General features: G+C 44.0%; 1 protein-coding gene across 11 annotated transcripts in view; it reads left to right on the forward strand.

The window, feature by feature from the left end:
• Positions 1–21,532, forward strand: part of MAP4K4 (mitogen-activated protein kinase kinase kinase kinase 4) — a 513,631-nt gene that overhangs the window by 139,419 nt on the left and 352,680 nt on the right. For all 11 annotated transcript variants that reach the window (XM_069204415.1, XM_069204417.1, XM_069204419.1 and 8 more), the window contains exon 3: positions 14,815–14,871. In XM_069204415.1, coding sequence (XP_069060516.1) covers positions 14,815–14,871 — 57 coding nt within the window. The remainder of the gene's footprint in view (positions 1–14,814; positions 14,872–21,532) is intronic.

Genomic DNA, 21,532 nt, shown 5'->3' on the forward strand with positions numbered 1-21,532 from the left:
TCCCTTTGGTGCCATGTAGAGTGAGGACAAATTATGGCAGTTCTCATTATATAACCGCTCTGATTATAGCCTCTCTGATTATGTCAGAGCTAATGCTATTGTAGGGCCTGAATACTATCAATTTTATTATTTTGCCACCTGTCCGCAGATTTACATACTTGGGCGGAAGGTAGCGGTAAACAAAGCTTCCAGGGTTGGAATGTCCTTTTAAGTCCGTGCAAACCTACTTACTTGCATGTTTATGGGTTTTCACAAGCTCTTCTCCAATCTTTTCACATACTAGGAAAGGCTGGATATTTACCCCTGACAAGGACAGAAACAAAACGTCCAGGGTTGTTGAAAAAAAAGTTGAAGGGAAAGTGAACCTGTAAGCAAGATATTTTCGAATGAGCAAATATACACATACATCTTTGCTCATGCTAAAATACAGTTCACAGATATTATAAAGAGTACAATTTCCTCGCCTGCTTCTGTGAATTCATGAAATTAAGTAAATCTGCACTAATGCAGAGACATATACTGTGGGTGCACAATTTTGCCTTTCGTTAACAAGTGGTTCCCTAATTAGGTCTGGTGTTAACCAAGACCTTTTGTTTTTTATTGAAATCATGTCTCTCTCTTTCCAACTGTTGGCTGCCTTCACCGTGAGTGATAGCAATCTGCTCTTTCACAAGGAGCATATCTGCACACAAAGTAGTTTTGTTCAGTGTCAAAAACTACTATTGCAATGTTTTTTGAGACCAGAAAAATGTTTGCATTTTGCAGATGTTTATTACAGTGGTGAAGGCCTGCAGCTCCCACAACAGTAAAGTTTTACAAAAGTAATGTAAAAATAAGACCTGCATTGACATAACCAAAAGACTTACCTCTGATGTCCGACCTATTGACTTTGTCAGTGCTTGCTTATTTTCATGTTTGCCATAATCTTGTTGAAACTGGTTTAAATGATTTTTCCATTATGAGTATTCTTTGCAAATACTAGCATGCATCAGAACCTTTTACGGATTGATGCTTAAAGACATAGTACCTAAAATTTCACAGTAATTTAGCAAAAGTTTTTTTCCTAGCTGTATTTTTGTATGAACATTTTATTTTGAAAGCAAAGAATTGTCACTCTTGCTGTCAAGCTTCTGCATATATTTGCATCTAATTCAAGAACATTCTGGGAGTATTACATGTAGCCTCATATTGTTAAACTTAACGAACGTGTGTATACACTTTTTTTTTTTTTTACTGGAACCACTCACTGGCAGCAGTGCAGTCTGACCTTACAACATGCATTTAGAGTGCTCACTTTAGTAATAAAGGCTTTGCATTAATGAACCATAAATGCAAACAGCATAAACATATGGACACAAATATTACCTCGACTGCAGACAATTCCCTTCACTGCTCTATAACGTGGTACTGTAAACTAGCAGCCAAAGGGTTTCTGCTGCAAGGGGGGGGGGGGGGTTGGGCTTACTTGTCTCAAGGACATAATAAACATCAAAACTTGTTGTCGTTGACCCCAAGCAAAATGTCCTGGGCATCATGCTATAGGAATTCCACACCCCTGGCACATAAAAGAACAGTAACATTATCTGCCTTAAATACTTTTACCATGCGTCATAGTAGTGTTACAAAGGGATGGAAGTAGCAAATTGTTATCTGACACTGGGTGTGAAGAGTTAACTTTACCTAATCGTGAATATGGAACTCTTCAATGCCATCACTATTAGAGGATATAGCACCGTTATTATTTTTCACTTTTTGCAGGACAAGGCACCAGGGTGTACTATCCTTATCCGAGTTCCCAAACTCGTTTGTGACAGTGCATGCAATGCTCTCTATAGAAAATATATTCCAATTTCTGTTAATGTTATCATTCATACAATGTAGAACTCTAAAAAATGAGCTTATGAGGTTCTTTCGTAAGTGAACGGAAGGAGTTCATCATAGGTAATTAATGAAACACGTTTCGAGCTGCAGCTCTTTATCGGGAATTGCAATAATTTATCTGCATTCTTCACTCTCGTTATTTAAGAAATTTCCACAAAATAAACATTTAAGAACTTCAAAAAATGGATCTCGTGGCTCTGTCACTGGACATGTCCACTGTAGTGATCTGTTTTGACCCAATTGTCACAGGTGCGAATCCCTGCAGGTCCACTCGGCCTTTTATTTTTCTGAGTTCAATAACTCTGAAAGATGTCCAACGCAGTGCATTACTTGCCAGTATTGCTTCCAGATACAGTTAGGTTGTAGGGTAGCCCATAGTGCCAAATCATTCTCGGTGTAATACATGCAGAAGACATTTCTGCCCTCTCCCCCCGTTTCACTCAGACCTGCTTTGCTTGTCCCTCCCTGCCATCAGATGTGGCAGTGACACCCCGTTCCTGCCTGCGGCACAGGGTTTAGGTTGTGATTAATATGAATAGTAAACACCATGCAGGAACATCAGACCCAGTCTCATTTACTTGTTTATTAGCAGGATGTTCTTAAGTTGTTGTTTCAGTAATGCTGTTGTTGGTGTGCTGCATATAATTTGACACATGCAGCTAAATGGCTTGGCCTCCACAATTGTGTCACTGCTAGTAAGGTGTTTTATGTCCTTTTGTGGGCATGAGGTATAGCCATGATTTCTTTATAAACACCTTGCAGAAACTTGTTCTATTTGGGGGGGGGGGGGGGGGGGGATTGTTGCATGTTAGTCACTGACAGTTATGACACCACAACCGTAATTACAAACAGATGGGTGTTCATTCGCACGCATGAAGATATACTGCTGATCACTGGGGGAAAAGTGTATCCATCAAACCTTCACAAGTAAGTGCATCGCTTTATTACCAGAGGCAACAGCAGTTGTTGTCTGGACTTGACTGCAACTGCTATGATAGATAGGTAGGTGAATCTTATTGGGGAGTCGTTTCTTTGGTTGGGAGACAGGCGTAGCAGGTTAACTCACTCGACAGTGTTGCGAAATGGAGCTGCCTAAACCTCTCTAAGCTGACAGACGTGTGGGGTGCTGGTTCACACAAGTAGTTCTCGTAACTGCAGTTTTAAGGTCCTTGCGTCTCAATTTTAAAAATACCTGCAACTCTGCCATGCCCTGCACTGCCAATCCAGTTTGGGCACTGAATTGCTGGACTGCTCGAGGCATGTGAGCATATTACTCAACGCTATAAAAGCTTAACCCATAATATGCCCAACAACTTGGATCGTCGACCCTTCCACCGGGAGAAAATCACAGGGGAGCTTGAGGACTTGGATGAGAAGGCCCTGATGCACAGCAGTGAATGTGGTTTTAGGGCTGGCTTCTAACTGAGTCCGCTGAAGATTCCCCACGGGGACTTGTTCATCAGTCACGGATTTACATAATGGGAAAGACGACCAGTGTGCTGTACCTTTAGGATTTGTGTCGAAGAATGCATGTTTGTGCATATACTGTGAGCCAGCCTGGTGAAAGAACTTGTTTAAGGGCGGGGGTAATTTGGGATATTCTATCAAAGGGACTTGAGACAAAGGTTGCACTCCTGGCAAAGACAAGCATTCGGGGTCTCTTTGGAGCCGGGGGTGAGGGGTGGAAGTAACCGAGACGTGCCAAAACACTAGCTTCATTAGGGTTGGTGGCACTGAACTGGGGTATCCAAGTTGCACCCGATTTTAAAAACTAGTGGAAGGGCAAAGATGTCTGCCTCGAGTAGAAAGGGTGATTTTTACAATGGCATAGACCACCCAAAAAAATAGAGAAACCCAGGGACCAATCTGTGGTGCACTTATACTTTCCTGATTGTTTAGCAGAAATCTGATATTTCCTCCCTACTTTCTTGACTTGTGTTTATCCAGTGATACTTCGTGAGTGCTGCAGGTGCCCTGTAGAATGACAGCAGGAGCAAGGTGATTGGAGGGGGGGATGCTTCAATTAATCTCACCCACTGGCAGTCCCTCAGCTACGTATCCGTTTTTCACCCTTTACCATTCTAGACCGAGAGCCCTACAAAAAATCACTCTTGGGCCAGTAGGACCTGTCCAGCCCGAACTGCCAGGCCAGTCCCCGTCTCTATAGGAACACAAGCAACCCCAGACTTATACTATAGATTTCTCCTGCTAATAGTTTGTTTTTCATAGCTATAGGAAGCGCTTTGGCTCTTGAATACGGTCAAGGCGGTGATATATAAGAACCAGATAAAACAAACAAACAAAAAATATATATAATAATATTGACGCAGTTGTAGCTGCTTGTTCAAGGAGGCAGCCTTTATGCTAATTTACACTGGTAAACTTTTTAACAAGCTCTAAATAAGTGTGTTTTAGTTAGGCCGAGGCAAAATTTCAATTACGTCGGCATATTTCACTTGATTTCAGGAAGCCTCGCTTAATCTAAAGGCCCAGTTTTAATGCAGTAATTCATGCAAAGTGTTATCTTTGAAAAATGCGTAATTTCGCCAGTTTGATGAAGCATTGATCTGGGGGTCAGCAAGTGGGACCAGAAAGGGCCGGAGTTCAACACTTATTGCCCCTTTGGCAAGAGGCCTTCTGGGAAGTGACATGCGGTGATGTGCCTGCCTTGGGTGTGGCTGTCCCTTGTCTCCACTTCCCTGGGGCAGAGCGCGGTATAGTGTCCCTTTGACTGACACTTCTTGTTAGCTGACCGTACCCTGCAGACGGCCTCCTACTGTGATGTCTTAGGCACACACGAGGGGCCATCTGGATCTCTTCGACCTTGAACCTATCAGCTGTCTATCTCCCATGTGGGGTTTATGACTAGAGGAGGAGGAGGGGGAGGGACGGGGATACTGTGGGGAGCTCATTCTTGTTGCTCAAGTACTCTCCGCAATATGCTTGTGTGCTAGAGGAGCACTTTAAATGCGTTGCTTCCATTTCTGCCCCTTTATTTTATTTCGCTGCATTTTTTTTTTATTCATACACAATTATTTAAGCCGAAAAGGGACGGGGTCATTAAGAAATACCCGCGTGCACGTGTCTTCTCCTACTGACCTACAGCCCCTTACGGTTTTAGCCTTACTTAATGCGCAGTGTAATACTGACGTCTCTGCAGACCCTCACTCCAGCGGATTAACAAACTCACACCGCCGTGGGTGGTCTGTTGCGGCTCTTTTCGAAAAGCTTCCGCCCCTGTGACGGAGACAGACTGGGCAAAGGGGAAGAGCTAAAGGGAGAGTCGATGGGGAGCTTTGCAGTGCGAGAGAAGGAAGAAAAGGCCCCATTTGTCAACCTTGTAAATGGAAAAAATGTAACTCGAAAGCAGTTGTAACGGTATGTGACGGACTACTTTGTAGTTCCTGCGTTTTGAGCCTGGAATTGTACTTGCAGTATAAAAGCGCAAGGCTCTATTTATACGATGCGACAGGCCTACAAATTAAATGAAAGACTGTCCCGGTGCGGAGTAAGGTGGCGAGTCGTGGAGACGGAGCCCCGGCCCCCTGAGGCAGATTGGGACGAGGCGGGCCTCAGCAGGAACCCCTCCGGGCTACGCCGTTGCTGAGGGGCAGAGTTCTGGGTATCAAACTACCGGACTAAGCACAAGGGCGCTCCCGCCGGACGCTTTTCCAGCTGTCCGGGTCCCTTCCGTGAAGGCAGACGCACTGTAGGACCCGGCTCGGAAGAAGCCTCCTGCTGCCCCCCCCATGTCATTCACAACCAGACCCTGGCTGCTCCCTCGCGAAGAGGGCAGATTGATTTCTCACTCGGACACTATCTTTCCACACACGTGATTTTAATTAACTGCTCAGTGCATTGTTGGCCGAATGCTCTAGGTTTGCCGGGTTAAACCATTTGGCCTAAGTCCACACGAGATGTTATTTGCAAAAAGAAGGTCCCTGGTTGGAAATTCGGTGTCTCTTTTACGCGTCTCGGGTCGTCATACGTTGAAAGTGTGTTGGTACTTCAAATTTGAAATGTTTGTTTTGGTTCTTTGTGAATAGTGACATGCTGTAGTTAGTTATTTTTATGCTGTACATTCCAACATGGCATTGCATTAATGGACAGTTATTACTTAACTCCTTCATACGCGTTTTTACCTCACCTAAATGGATACATTTATAACTCTTGAGAGAACACTGTGTTCCATTGCTAAACTGTCATTGCGCAGCCAATGTACGCTGGGAGTTATAGTCCTGACGAGCAAAGATCGAACCATTCGCCATAACACAGCTGATAACAAAGACCCATCACGGAAAAGCCCAAGACTGCAAATACGTTGACCCGGCGATTCAGTTCAAGGGCAACTCTAATGAGAACAGAAAAAAAACACTGTGCACTGGGCCATAGTTTTAGGAGTTAAGGACACAGCGCAGGCAAGCAGAATAGGGGTGGGAGGTGGACAGTTATCTGCTGTGTATTGTATGTGGGAAAATAATGCTTCCTTTTTTATCCTCTGGCCTGTTCCTAAATGGGCGGTGGATGTTGTGTATGTAAACCCTGCCTGCTGGTGGCACAGTTGACAACCCCGCGTAGATGGCACTAAGTGCAGCTGAGTGCACCGAAGGGTCGTGGACCGTGACAAGCTGTTGTCCGGCCCACCGCGCGCCGTCCGGCGAGTCCCAGGAGTGCGTCACGTGACCGCCGACGGGCAGCTTCTCTTTCCGATTGGCTTGCTTTCTAGGATTAGTCACCTGCAACTACATATGCTCACAGCAGTTGTTTACTTTACTCCCAATCAGGCCCTACATATTTACTTTCTTAAAGGTTTACACTGCATCCTGTCTGTCCTACGACCTGGGCAAAGCTCCACCCTTAACGGCCTCGGTTAGCTTCGGCTCTGTCTGCAAGGTTAAAGCTCGGAATCGCAGTGTGCATTTTTGTTGAACGAGGGTTTCCTTTCCTCCAGCCTCCTCACACTGGCACAGATGTTTCCCATGAGACTCCAGCTCCTTTCAAAACAACCCTGCCTGTAGGAGGACATAGTTGCGTCTAAACAATAGATTGTTATGTGTCAAACTGCAACGTGGATTTTCTTGTTTAGTTATTTTTGCGTGGTTCTATATTTTTATTTTGGTTTGTTTTGTTTTCCAGTTACTCTTTTACAAGGCTGATTTGAAAGATTGCTGTTGTCAATTAGAAATGTGTTGATTCTTTAAGAAAATAAAAATCTCAAACATTTTATCGTTTCTCACATAAACAGAATAGTTCTAGTTGTTTATAAACCAGTTATTTCGTTTTCTGTGCTTGACATATTGTCAAATAATGGACACAGAAGCTATGCTTATTTTAAATTGATTTATTGTAAACTGCTGTTTATTGTTCTTTTTTACTTGACATGTTTAATATGTTTCCAGCCATCCTACCTGACAGTCAAACAAAAATAGTCAAAAAAGCATAGAATAATCCCTGAGAATTGGGGCTCATTTCTCCTGATACTGCTTCTTAGTGCAAATTACAAGGTGTTGTTGGCCAGGATGCTTTGCTGTAGGTTACTGATGTATGGCCCTCCTAATATGGGATTATGGCTGCTTGCCCTCTTACTACCCTGGTCAGACGAGCGGGGATTCCGTGGGGTTAATTTCCATCACTTATGGTTATTAATCCTTTAATTGTGTCTGACCTTCGAAGATTCGCCATCTACTGAGAAATAGAGTATCAAAGAAACGTATAACGTGATAGTGACAGGCGGCCATCATAGAACGTGCAAAGGATACGTATTTCGAAAAGCAACCTTTTATCTGTGGGCCTCAGGATCAGCAGGTGCCCTTTTTCAAAATTGTGTGTTATCTGGAGGCTTGACATACTCTGGTCGATGTCGCCTTTTTAATAACGTCCTCTAGGCTTAACCGCATTATTACAGGCAAAATTTACATCACAAGGCAGACGGTCCACAGAAGGCAAGAAAGTACGTACAATTTTCAGTGAGGCACACGCTTTTCTTTAGTTGCCGAGGGTGGGCTAAGTTAAAATTTGAAATAATTTTGTGAGATCTGTTTAATTTTCTGTTCATTACTGATTAACAAAGTTTCTGTCCAATGTTCATTTTTTTTTTTTTTTGGGTCTTTTTGTGATGTGGCTCCTTTTCTGTGCCTAATGTAACACGGATCAGCAGTTCTTTTGTTGCTGAAAGGGCATGAGTCACTCCGGTTTTCTCCATGAAATTGTCCACATGTCGGGGTGCCTTTTCCTTCACCCCTGACGGCGTGGAGGCTTGTCGTCGTGCACTGTCGGGTATGGGTTGGGTTTCAGGTGAGCCAGTTTTTCCTATTAGTTTTAACTGCCCTGCTGATACTTCGATTTTGATTCCATCCCAAGGGTTTTGGGCAAGGGCAAAGAAAAGCTTTGCTTTCAACTGAGACCTTATGTATCCATCAGATGCGAGGAGTCTGCTGACATTGTGTGAGCTAAGCGCACTGCAGCTGCTGCGGTCTCCGCCGACTCCCTGCGCTCCTCTTACCTTGAAGATGGCGTCATCTTGGCCCTACTTATGAGCCCTACTAGGGTTTCTACAAAGGTTTTCCCAGAGAAACCGTGCTTGGAAGGCATGAAAGCATGCTCCAGTGAGAGAGACAAAATACATTTGGTTTGTATTTTCACAGTCTAAATGAAAGATTCCAAGAAGGGCAAGCGCTGGAGCAGCTTTTTTACCTCAGTAAAGCTTTTTGGAAATGTCTAAAAGGAGGACCTCGCGCACCTTTTGGCAGTTTATCAAGAACTGCAAAACCAAATGGATCTTTATTCATATTCCTGTTTCTCCTCCCACTTCAACAACTGTGAATGCTGCTGCTTTGGGTGGGAAGGGTATGTGGTCGGAGGGTAGGGAAGGGCTTGTGGGAAGAGTCCACGGTTGTAGTAAAAGGTGATGGTTCACCAATCAAAGTTGATAGTGCCACAGCACTGTGCATTTGACTCCCATGTTTTCAGAGTATTGCCAGATAGGGACATTACAGGGAGGTCAGTGTAGACAGCAAGGAATGATTGATCCCCTGAAGGCCTAATTACCATAAAGAAGAGGTGTCAAGCACTTGCTCATCCTGCTTCCCTCCTGGCATGTCCGGTAACGGAGCACTATCCATTAATTAGCATTCCCCCATAGAAGACTAGGTCTTATGCCCCTTTTTTTAAAATCTAGGTAATGTTCAAAATGCAAACATGCGGGCTTGTGATACGATCCCACTAAACTGCTCATTTGGGCAACATGGGTGCCAGCAGTCGTGCTGTCCCCCAGTCTGGGGCTGAGTCACGCAGGATGAAGCCCCTTCCGGTCATACTCCTCTGGAAGCCTAGGTTCCACCACCTGGTACGTTGTTTGCGGATAGCCTGTAAGACCCTTTGCCCTAGTCTAGCCTATTACCATTGTAGCAAACAAAATATAACCAGCATTTGCAATGTAATGGGACTCACATTTGCTCGACTTAGAGCTATTAGCGTTGTAAAGGCCTAACTGGACTTTTATTGGCACATAAAATGAAAAGTAACAGTTCTACATAAGTGTGCCCATTTAAAGTGCAACCCCCTGAGCGTGAAGGAGCATACAAAATGAAACAGAAGTTCACTCACAGTCAAACGTATCGGCAAATGTGGAGCGAGATCGCGCTGCATAGGAAATAAAAAGAAAAAGTGGTCCAGAAACCATGCTGAAAACAAGGAGCCTCGTATTTTTTAGGTAGTTGACTGGCACGCTCGAGGAGGGCTAAACACTGGAAAAAGCATGACGTATGCATGCCTTTCACAGATAAAATAAGTCGATTTTTAAAAGGCAAAGCCAACGAACCAACAAAACTGATGGGCGTGCGGTAGGCATGGTTGAAAGCCCAGAGATTACAGCAGGGTAGAGCGCTTGCGTTCACTCCTAATAAAAAGGAGGTGCAAGTGTCTTGTTGTCATTTCTTTTAGCCAGCTCTGATCCTTTGGCTGAATTGGTAAAAGATTCACATTGTAAGCTTCAAAAATTCCTCTCCACTCCCTTGCTACCAGGAGAACGGTTGCCAAAATAGAAAATGTCTGCTTCCCGAGCAGCTAAACTATCACAAAAGAATTTGTCACCTCATACATTTTCATTGGCTCCGCGGCCTGTCTAAAAGAATTATGTGGTATTTCCTTGCATACTAATGTATATTTGTATATTGCTTTACAAGATAATGAATGAGACTTGTCAAGTTAGTGATAGCACTGCTTTATTTAAAAAAAATTCTCAGGGTGACACCCTATATTAACTTAACTTTATTCTCACGATTCGGTTCTGTGCATGCAATTGTCAGTGTTATGTGCTCCTTTTACGACCAGACTACGGAATTCAAATGTGCTTCCTCAGCTGTTTGCTCTGTGGTTTGGCTGATGGCTGTTGTTGCCTCTCTGGGCCAGCACTAGATTGCAGCAGTGCTCGAGATAAACCAAACAAATAACCGCTTTTCACATGAAATCATTGGAGAAAAACTGTTTGAATGCTTCATATAACCTCCCCCCGGTCTTCAAGCCTTTCTGTGTATGCCGGTTAGCGTTTACGTGTAGGGTGACCATCTTCAAAGAATTAGCCTGGTTTGTTAGCCCACTCTAGAATCACAGGAGCCGGTCGTAATTTTGTTTTGTAACCTCTCGATTTAAATTTTGTGAAGGCCTGCAAGATTGCTGTTTGTGTTAAGCGCCTGCTGCTGAGTTCTGTCTACTGCCCACAACTGAACTTTTATAATTCAAGCATGCATAGCCGGCTTTTGATTCCTATTACTAAGGTAAGGATGGCAAATAATAACAATAATATGAAATAATAAAAAAAACAATATTCGCTAAAACTCTTTCTAGCATTTTCGTTGGCTGTAATGAAAGGATGCACTTGTTTCTACATAAAACTGGAGCAAACTCCTGTTTTGCATTCATTTACTAACCTGCTTTTTTGTCTTGATGTATATTGCTTCAAACCCTAGCATACATCCCAGATTGCTTTAGAAAAAAATAAGAGAAAAAATATTTAACTAGTATTGCAAAAGCCCTAATCCCCGTGACTGGCCCGTTTTCCCCTCTTCCTCTCCCAGGAAGGGCACTGTACAATGGCAATTAGTCACGACGGCACACGGGTTTCAGTATGCAGTCACGGCCAAACCTAAACATCTTTTCCATTTACTTCAAAATAGAACAGACCAGGCTGTTTTTTCAGAGGTGCTGCTGTAGAAATTCATTTTAAAATTATGCCAGCCCTTTCCTTTAGATTGCTTTGGCGCTCCGGTTCCAATTGTTGTCACTACAAAGATACAGCTGCAGAGTTGTGCATTCCTTTGTCGTTTTTACACGCCTGGTCATTGGTCCAGCCTCATCTTCCCATGTTAGGGGTAAGGCACACAATTATAGTATTATTTGTATGGTTGATGTGGTTTGTTTGACTTATCAGTGTCCTTACAAGACAGTACTCTTGCAAAACCAGGGTTTAATGTACCAAACCAGATTGGCACTCCAAGGCCATACAAAATGCCAGAGTGCATGTACCATAAAGTGTAACACACATAGCACGATTCGCCATTCTATACAGTTGCTCTGTAAAGAAAATCATACCAAATTATAACCAGATAATCTGCACTCTCTAAAACTCATTGAAGCCCTTTGGATTTCACTATGCATTATGGTGTGTGTGTCAACTATATCTTGGCAATGTTTATTTACTTTCTAAAGTAGATTTATAGAGAGGCGGGAGAACGAGGGCTGTGAAAATAAGAGCATGTCAAACAGATCTGCAGGTCAAGTACATTGTGTCTACTGGGTCCTAGTGTACTACATGCCTACAAGTCATAAGTGAATTAAGCAGACCTGATCTGGTTTATGATAATTTTGTTGATAAAAACAACTAATCCCAAGGTTGTTTAAGTCACCGCTTAGCAGTTTTTATGTGTAGAAAAATGGTTGTGCATATATTTGGTTTTCCAGCTATTCGATCACCAGACTAAGGAAAAGTTATCTTGATTGACCTTAATGGAAAAAAACAACAACAAAGACCTTTCTTCAGTGTGCAGGCTGAATTGTTACATGAGATAATCAATTTAGGACTTTTCTTGTTCTGCAAGAGCTGTTTATTGCTTTAATGTTTTGGTAGAAAATTGTGATTCAATGGCCTCTCGCAAGTCATATTAGGGGTTGTGATTGAGGCTATACTTGCTGGCAGACTGTGTTTTAGTATGTAAACACACATTGAACAGACAATAGGATTCTTCCCTTTAAAGTACGGCTTGCTTACCTTAGTAGCTCGCTGGAGAGAATGTTTTAAAGTGGAGGTTTTCAAACTCTGGAGGGCTGAGGTTTATCGGCATCATTTTGTGACGTGGAGAGGTTTTAGACTTCTTTTTACAGGCAGTTATAGCTGTGCTGTAAAATCCCCCTCATCTTTTGAGGAGAGGAGTGAAGAAAAGTAATGCTCCAGGGATCCATAGGCAGGGATAGAGAAAAGATCCCTGAGGGAGTGGGCACTGCAAGAAGGGTGTGCTGGGAGCCTAGTTTTATGGTGCACTGCAGGACTCTGTGGTCTCTTTCCAGATCTTAATAGCAACCCATGCATACTGGCTCCTGAATAATCCTCTGCCTTCAAAGGGATCGAGAAGTGCATTAGCCAAGCCAGAGGGAGCTGGCTTTGAGAACGGAGTGAAGGAGCACAAGATGATCCTGGGAGAAGAATCATTGCAGGAGCCTTGAAGCCTGCTGCAGGATTTTGTATGACTAATTGAGTATTGGCAGGAGCCAGTACTAAAGAGGAAGGAAGAGTGCTAGGAGTAAGGTTGGAGGGGGGGGGGGGAGAGGGACAGGCACTACAGAAATTCAGGAGGTAGGTGGGAAACGCTGCAATCTTGGAGGAGCTGTGAGTGTAGCAGGAGCTGTAGTTAGGAGGCAGAAAGAATGACCCACTCATTTACCTCTGGTTCACCAGTAAAACTCGATAGAAATACAGTTTAATATACTTTGTTCCCTTATACACCCTCCTCTCCCCAAACTATTACCCCCACCTCAAGTCAGCTTGAATGACGAGACTCTGAAATGTTTTAGGCAGGGGAGCTAGACATTGCAAAGTTTGAAGACTACTGCTCTGAAGTCATTTATTAAGTATTTGTTGACGATGGCTTCCTGCTGTCTCTTGCTGCTTAAACCTGGAAGGACACCCCGTGACCACAGGGTTCTTGGTCTCTCTCAACAGACCAGAAGAAATTGGACATATTCTATTCATAGTTTAGCGCATATTAAAGATGCTGATGGGGCAGAACAATCTGTTTTGAGCACTAAGATACGTTCTTCTGCTCACAGAAGTATCAATTACAGTGACTAGTGTTTTTTTTTCTCCGTTTTACTGCACTACAGTGTGAGTAGTAAACGTGGCTATGAGCCACAAAACCAAGACCATTTATCTATGTATCCCCAAAACTACAAAAATAAACCCCAGTTCAAAATTGTATTTATTTTTTAATATAAACTGTCTTCGCTCTACCTCATTAATTGGCACAGTATTAAGATGGGGCTTGATTTACTGCATATGCCCGTGTTCAATCTAGATTTACAGTCTGAATGAGTTTGCACTTTTTAGGCTGGAAACACTTTCTCTTATTTTCGATTAGCTTGCCTGCAATAATTTGTTTGCTCATTGTGACTTTAATGGCAGCCATTTTTCTGTCAAATAACATCCTTTGTGGCAGCTCCTATTAGTAGCTTCCGGTCCTTTAAACGTCTGTCTTATTGCTCATGGATAAACTTCTCAAACCGGCAATTAATGATCTTTGTTTTGCTGGACAAGTAACACCGCGTATTTTTACCTACGGTTTGTGGAAGACCTGGGCAAACAGCAGGCCATTCTGTTGCAAACCCAGAGTGCACAATTTGGTGCAAGGCAAGATAACAAATTTCAGCCATTACCCATTTTTCCACGATTTCCTTTGTTAGTGCTTTTTGCTGACATATTCACTGCAGATTAAAACGCATGCGTTTGTGGAAAAAGTGAACGTTTATCCTTTCCAAAACGCATACTTTGAAGAAACGATTTCACACGGTGTTCTTGGTACTAAGTGGTGATGACAACTCGAATCTCCATGCACTTTTATTTTCGTAGAGAGATTGGTTGAGGCATGATATGAATTGCATTAGAAGTTAGTGGTGTAGATTTGAATTTACTGCCTGCCTCTAAGGCACGTTGTGTCTCTGGGGATTGTCTTAGACATTTTTGTGCTCCAGGGCGTATGCACGTTTTTTTTCCTTTATATTTTTAGATGATGATGTATGCAAAGATGGTGTCTTTGATGCCTCTGACCATTTCATTTTTGGATTTTAATCTAGTGTCTTAACACACCTGGAGCATGAATATCCTATAGCTATGCAGTATGACTACGTTGTTAACGCATTACAGCGACAGACATGGGAGATGGGAGCAGTGCACACACATTAATACGATCTGTAGTGTCACGCAGTAACATTGTGCATAACCTGTTCCCCTGTACCCTTATAATGTTTGTAAAATGTACATTACCAAATCCTGCGGGCTGTACCAAAGTCGAATTGCCCCATTCCTTGCCACCTCACTCCCCACTATACCACCTTGGGCAAAGGTTGCACGTGGCCCTTCTTTGTGATGTCACCACAGGGCTAAAGGATGTGTGGTGTTACTTCGGCTAGCCCGATTTTTTGGCAAAATAATGTCATCAACGGAACAGTTTATGTAGTTAAGTGTCTGATCTAAATATGCAGAATTGCCTTTTCTTGGATGGTTAGTTTGTGGTCTTTTCATGGTGCCTATAGGTCAAATGTACTACGATGGTAATTGCGAAAGAAAATTACTTGAATGTAACACTCCGTGTGAACTGTTAAAGAAGTATGCTGTGGTCTGTTTCTTAAACTTTTTAGTCATGTTGCTCTTCCTCCTCTTTTTGATAGGGTCGCCATGTCAAGACGGGGCAGCTGGCAGCCATCAAGGTCATGGATGTTACAGAGGTAAGCCCAGAAATGTCCGTTTCTGTCTTATTGCGGGGAACACTAATGACCTGGGGGAAAGTGGGAGGAACTCTAGGCCTTTGTAGACACAAAAGTAATGCTATTGTTTGTTCTTTGTGAACCCAGTCACTATGGAGCCCCAACCGGTGATTTGTGGTGCGTTATTTTCCTGACGAGACTGCCCTTAAGTGGTGCATTCTGATGTCTGCTCGTGCATTAGTTTCCGTAAGTTTCACAAAGTAAATGTTGTGATTTTGCGTAAGCGGTCTAGGAGAAAGAAGTTTGTCTTCTGCCTACTGCTCTAGAGCCCAGTTTGTTGATGCCCTTCTTGTAACATGTGAGGCTGATAGTGGCAGAGGGCTGTTGGCTTGGTTTTTCCCCTTTTTTGCACCTGATCTCCCGTCTGGTGGTGTCCTGGCTGCAGATGTGCCAAGAGCCACCTGAAATGGTGAACTTGTTGGGCTGAGGTCCGTATTTGATTGGCCACAGCACTCGCACTGCCCATTAAGGAGGTATATATCTACAGAGGCGGGGAGGGCAGCTGTAAAAAGGGTATAGTAGCCTGTTTTACTGCTGAAATTAAAAACCATAAGCCAATTGACCTTAAAATGTCAGGGCACAGCCATATTTCGGTCTGGTCTGCTACACTTATCAGATCAGTAGCGTCCACAGTACAACCAGGAAGTACCTTTACGATTGGCTGATTTGAAGACAGTCTTTAGGTAAAAACGCTACTTTAAAATTACCAGCAACAAAGATACTAGGTTTTGGTGCGCAGTCTTTAAACAGATGCAGTCCGGAGAGAATAATCACGTAGTCAAAAAGGACATGGCAAGGTACCGCGCGCAGTCTGGTTTTAGGACTCCTAGCTTGAGTCAGCTTCATAGGAAGCGTTGTTCAACACAATATTTTTTTTTTTCCCTCCCATTACCTAGGTTGGTGATCCCCTGAGTGCAACAAAAATGTGTGTTTCTGGTTGTTTCTCCAATATGCGTTTTAGTCGACCTGCTGAATGTCCTCTCATGTCAGACTTTGAGTTTTTCTCTTGCTGTTTCCCTGTGCCTTGGCCAGAGGTTCCTTAGAGATACACATAGAAATCTAATCTGTGGCAAAAGCAGAAGCATATAACAGCAAGTCCTGATAGAGCTCCAGCACGGCCTCTCAGCTTTCTCTGAATGTGCACTACAATACCATCCCCCTGTCATCCCTAGTGCATACCTAGTATAGTAAGCCTGTCAGGAGCCAGGCACTCTTTGAATTTCATATTTGGAGTATAGTACGTGTTAAAGACTAACCTAACCCCAGAGACAGCTGGACCCTGTACATAGCAAGAAGGTATATAGTGGTATTAGTGAAGTTGTCAGATATTATAAACTGTACTATAATTACAGGAAGATATAGTTCACGTGTTACTTATTGAAAATGGTTCCTGACAGGTTATTGTAAGGGTGAGGATTTAAGGTATCAATGGGGCATATGAGAATGAGCTCTTAACTGACAGTGGGCATTGGGAGAGGGGTTATGTACACCGTTTGTTGGAGCCGGACTATGGGCTCAATAATAATGTGAGTTAACTTGTGGGAATCAGAGAGATACCCCTTATTGATCACTTGTGCAGAACTGAAGATGACCGGATGAGGCAATTGAAGGAATAAGCCAGTGTCCTCTGTAAACAGCCCAGCTGACTCCCGAAGAAGATCTTTTTGTGGCAAGGTGTAAAGTCCACAGCAGGATATGACATTATGTGCTACATTTCTTTCGGTACACATATTCTCACAGCTTCCAAGAATTACTAACTGAGGCGTCCCTATTTCAGCTGTAGAAATGTGTCATAAAGGGGGTTCACAGTTGGATGCTTATGACAGTCTGTGGAGAAGGCGCTTATTTTAGGACACCCATGGGAAGTGCGAGTTGTTCTCTGTATGGCATTTCCATTAGAGCTACATTAAAAGGTTACCAGTTATAATGTTGTAGGTGTGAGCACCTTTTGAACGCAGACTAAATGTGCGGTTTTTTCTTCACATATTAAATGAGCTTCCTTAGCTGCATTTTAGGTCTGGCCTTGAGACTGATTTAAATGGTTCACTAACCTCATGTAAAAGAATAATAATAAAAAAGCTTTCCAATGTTCAAACATAGAAAGGCTCTGAGTGGGGCCTCTTCAGCCTGGGAGCTCTTCAACTGCCTCTCACATGTTGTTTACAGCATAGGCTATAGGTTATCCCACTTCAGCCAATGCCTCTTTTGTTGGATCACATGTGCATCTGCTGAGGAAAAAAAAGTGCACTTTAGTTCCTGAGCTGGTGAGTACATACTTTACCAAGGCTTTTTTCTTTTCTTTTCTTTCCATTCTTTATTCTTTTTTAGTTAGCCTTGTGGATTGAAACTATGACTTTGGTTACAGTAATTTAAAGCAAACTGCACCTTTTCTTTGCACCCGCAAGACCCATATTTTCATGCAAGGGTTCTGTACCTGTACTAAGTACACCTGTCTGCTAGGAAGCACCTGTACTGTTCTATTATATTTATTGTAATTTTTAGTTTTTTATTTAGCATTTTTATTTTAAGCGTTGGCTACCACATTTAGATGGGGGTAATATTATTTGTCTTTAATTTTGGCTATGGGCTTTACCTATGATTGTTTAGTGTAAAATGTGGTCTATCCCAATTATTTTCTGTCCTTTAAAGAGTATAAGAACATACATAATCTTGTAAGAAATTAGACGTATTAAGAAGAGATGCCCCAAACTCGACCTGTAATTTGTTTTAAAACATGTATATTTGTCACCATTCTGCCATTCGGTCCCTGTGGAATACACTCTCCTTTCTTTCCTTGTAGTTCTTACAAGCAATGATCCTTCAATCTTTGAAAATCGACCTGTTAAAAGGAGGAGCGAGAGGGTGTCTCAAAGTATTAAAGCGTTGGGCTAAATTGTCAACGGGAAGGTTGTTTTTTTCAAATGAAAATAAAATGTGAAAAAAAGTCTATGTAACTGTGCTAACCTGAAGTTGCAAATCCATACCTGTGGGGGTAGCATGCCGAAGTTACCTCCATCCACCGTTAATAGATTCTGGTAGCTCGCGTCGCAAAAGAACAAGTTTACCTTTGTGACCTGTCTCCCTTGATAATGGTTAATTCCCTTGAGATACCGCTCCCAGATCTCCTGTCCTGTTTAATATCTGTCTATACCATCTATTTCCAGTTCTCTGGGAGCTACCCTTCATTCACTAGCACCACCCAAACTGTATATCCGGATGTCTGTCAGTGCAACTTTGCTGAGACCCAAATTATTTTTCTAAGTCAGGTTCACTAGATATGAAAGACAACGACCAGAAGCACAATGGCCCAAAGACATGTAATTTGATTTGCTCCAAAAGGCAAATATTTGCATCAGTCCATTTGGTTTGTCAATTTTGAAACTTGATTGATCTACCTTTAAAAAAGAAAGAAATACCAACCTGCGGTTGTATGTTGATGCAGAGTTATCTAATTCACGATAGCTGATTTTCCACCTACATTGTTTAAAGAAATGCCACTTCTTTCTCTGTGTTGTAGGGCCTTTACTGTTGGAGCAGGCATGCATTCTTCTGTCTAGATTATACCAGCTTCCTTCGAGCAGAATTTCAGATTCCCTTTACTTATGCTATTGGCCCAAAATGCAGCAATTCATTTGACCGTATGCTTTGAGTAAGGAGGACCATCGCTCTATTGTCCGTCCTGCCCATCACTGACTTCAGTTGAAGGGCAGAATTTTGTTGGACTACCTGCCTGGCATTAAATGTCTTGATATCCCTGCACCTTTTGTGTTCACCTGTTGAAATGTGAACATATACCCTCTTGCGTTTATGTTGAAAGTGCAATTAAACTCATAACTGCACCATGTTTTAAATTGATTTGAGTGTGAAAAGCCCTTCTCTGACCAAGCAGCCACCTGGAATAATCTGTTTGGAAATCCAGACAGCCTCTGCCGTTACCACCTTCAGACATCTCTTAAGGATCTCCTGTTCTAGGTAACAACTTATAACACCAGCGTCCTAAAGCTCTTCTATCTAGATGGTGCTACATACATGCCTGACATAAAGCTCGGTTGTGCTGCGTATAAAGAAAGGCAGCTGGGTAATGGATCAGCCACAGGGCTGAACTGGAGGTGTGAACGGCTGTTGTTAGCATCGCTATTGATACAGGGAACAGTTGTGGTAAAGTGATTGACACTGGCCATGGATGTCCAGCGTAGGTCCAAGAGAGGCCTGGATCTGTACCGCGTTTTAAGGCTAGTCACTGGAGGAAAGTACCATCTTGCCTGGCATGTTACCCCCCATTTTCACTGTGTATGTATGTTTGTTTTTGCCCTTGTGTCACTGGGATCCTGCTAGGCAGGACCCCAGTGATCATAGTGTATGCCCTGTATGTGTTCCCTATGTGGTGCCTAACTGTATCACTGAGGCTCTGCTAACCAGAACCTCAGTGTTTATGCTCTCTCTGCTTTCTAAATTTGTCACTGCAGGCTAGTGACTAATTTTACCAATTCTCATTGGCACACTGGTACACCCTTGTATATGGTACTTAGGTACCCAGGGTATTGGGGTTCCAGGAGATCCCTATGGGCTGCAGCATTTTTGCCACCCATAGGGAGCTCAGACAATTCTTACACAGGCCTGCCACTGCAGCCTGAGTAAAATAACGTCCACGTTATTTCACAGCCATTTTCCACTGCACAGAAGTAACTTATATGTCACCTATATGTCTAACCCTCACTTGGTGAAGGTTGGGTGCCAGGTTACTTAGTGTGTGGGCACCCTGGCACTGGCCAAGGTGCCCCCACATCGTTCAGGGCAATTTCCCGGACTTCGAGTGCGGGGATACCATTACACGCATGCACGGCACATAGGTCACTACCTATGTGTAGCATCACAATGGTAACTCCAAACATGGCCATGTAACATGTCTAAGATCATGGAATTGTCACCCCAATACCATTCTCGTATTGGGGGACAATTCCATGATCCCCCGGGTCTCTAGCACAGAACCCGGGTACTGCCAAACTGCCTTTCTGGGGTTTCCACTGCAGCTGCTGCCAACCCCTCAGACAGGATTCTGCCCTCCTGGGGTCTGGGCAGCCCCAGCCGAGGAAGGCAGAACAAAGGATTTCCTCTGAGAGAGGGTGTTACACCCTCTCCCTTTGGAAATAGGTATGAAGGGCTGGGGAGGAGAGGCCTCCCCCAGCCTCTGGAAATGCTTTGATGGGCACAGATGGTGCCCATCTCTGCATAAGCCAGTCTACACCATCCCCCAGCCCTGCTCTGGTGCGAAACTGGATAAAGGAAAGGGGAGTGACCACTCCCCTGACCAGTACCTCCCAGGGGAGATGCCCAGAGCTCCTCCAGTGTGTCCCAGACCTCTGCCATTGTGGATTCAGAGGTGTTGGGGGCACACTGGACTGCTTTGAGTGGCCAGTGCCAGCAGGTGACGTCAGAGACCCCCTCTGATAGGCTCTTACCTCTCTTGGTAGCCAATCCTCCTTTCTTGGTAGCCAAACCTCCTTTTCTGGCTACTTAGGGTCTCTCCTGAGGGGGTATTCTGCAGATAACGAATGCAAGAGCTCACCAGAGTTCCTCTGCATTTCTCTCTTCAACTTCTGCCAAGGATCGACCGCTGACTGCTCCAGGACGCCTGCAAAACTGCAAAAAAGTAGCAAGACAACTACCAGCAACATTGTAGCACCTCATCCTGCCAGCTTTCTCAACTGTTTCCTGGTGGTGCATGCTCTGAGGGCTGTCTGCCTTCACCCTGCACTGGAAGCCAAGAAGAAATCTCCTGTGGGTCGACAGAATCTTCCCCTGCTAATGCAGGCACCAAAAGACTGCATCACCGGTCCTCTGGGTCCCCTCTCATCCTGGCGAGCGTGGTCCCTGGAACACAGGAACTAAATCTAAGTGACCCCCCACAGTCCAGTGAACCTTCAGTCTAAGTGTGGTGGAGGTAAGTCCTTGCCTCCCCACGCTAGACTGCAAACCTGTGTACTGTGTGATTTGCAGGTGCTTTGGCTTCTGTGCACTTCTCCGGGGATTCCTTTGTGCACAGCCTAGCCTGGGTCCCCAGCACTCCGTCCTGCAGTGCTCAACCCTCTGAGTTGGACTCCGACGTTGTAGGACCCTCCTTTTGTGACTTCGGTTACACCAATCTTCTAAGTGCCTGCTCCGGTACTTCTGTGGGTGCTGCCTGCTTCTGCGGGGGCTCTATGAGTTGCTGATAGCCCCATCTGTTTCCTCTTCCAAGGGGCGACATCCTGGTCCTTCCTGGTCCACAGCAGCACCCAAAAACCTCTACCGCGACCCTTGCAGCTCGCAAGGCTTGTTTGCAGTATTTCTGCGTGGAAACACCTCTGCAACATCCAGCACGCCGTGGGACATCTTCCATCCAAAGGAGAAGTTCCTAGCCCTTTTCTTTGTTGCAGAATCTTTGACTTCTTCAACCCGGAGGCAGCCCTTTCCTCAGGGGTTTCCTGGGCTCCTGCCCCCCCCCCCCCCCCATGCACTATCTCGACTCTTGGACTTGGTCCCCTTGCTTTGCAGGTCCTCACGTACAGGAATCCGTCATAAGTGTTTTGCTGGTGCTTGTGGTTCTTGCAGAATCCCCCTATCACGACTATTGTGTCTTTCT

This window comes from Pleurodeles waltl, chromosome 8, assembly GCF_031143425.1.
Source record: "Pleurodeles waltl isolate 20211129_DDA chromosome 8, aPleWal1.hap1.20221129, whole genome shotgun sequence".
In the NCBI taxonomy this organism is placed as follows: Eukaryota; Metazoa; Chordata; class Amphibia; order Caudata; family Salamandridae; genus Pleurodeles; species Pleurodeles waltl.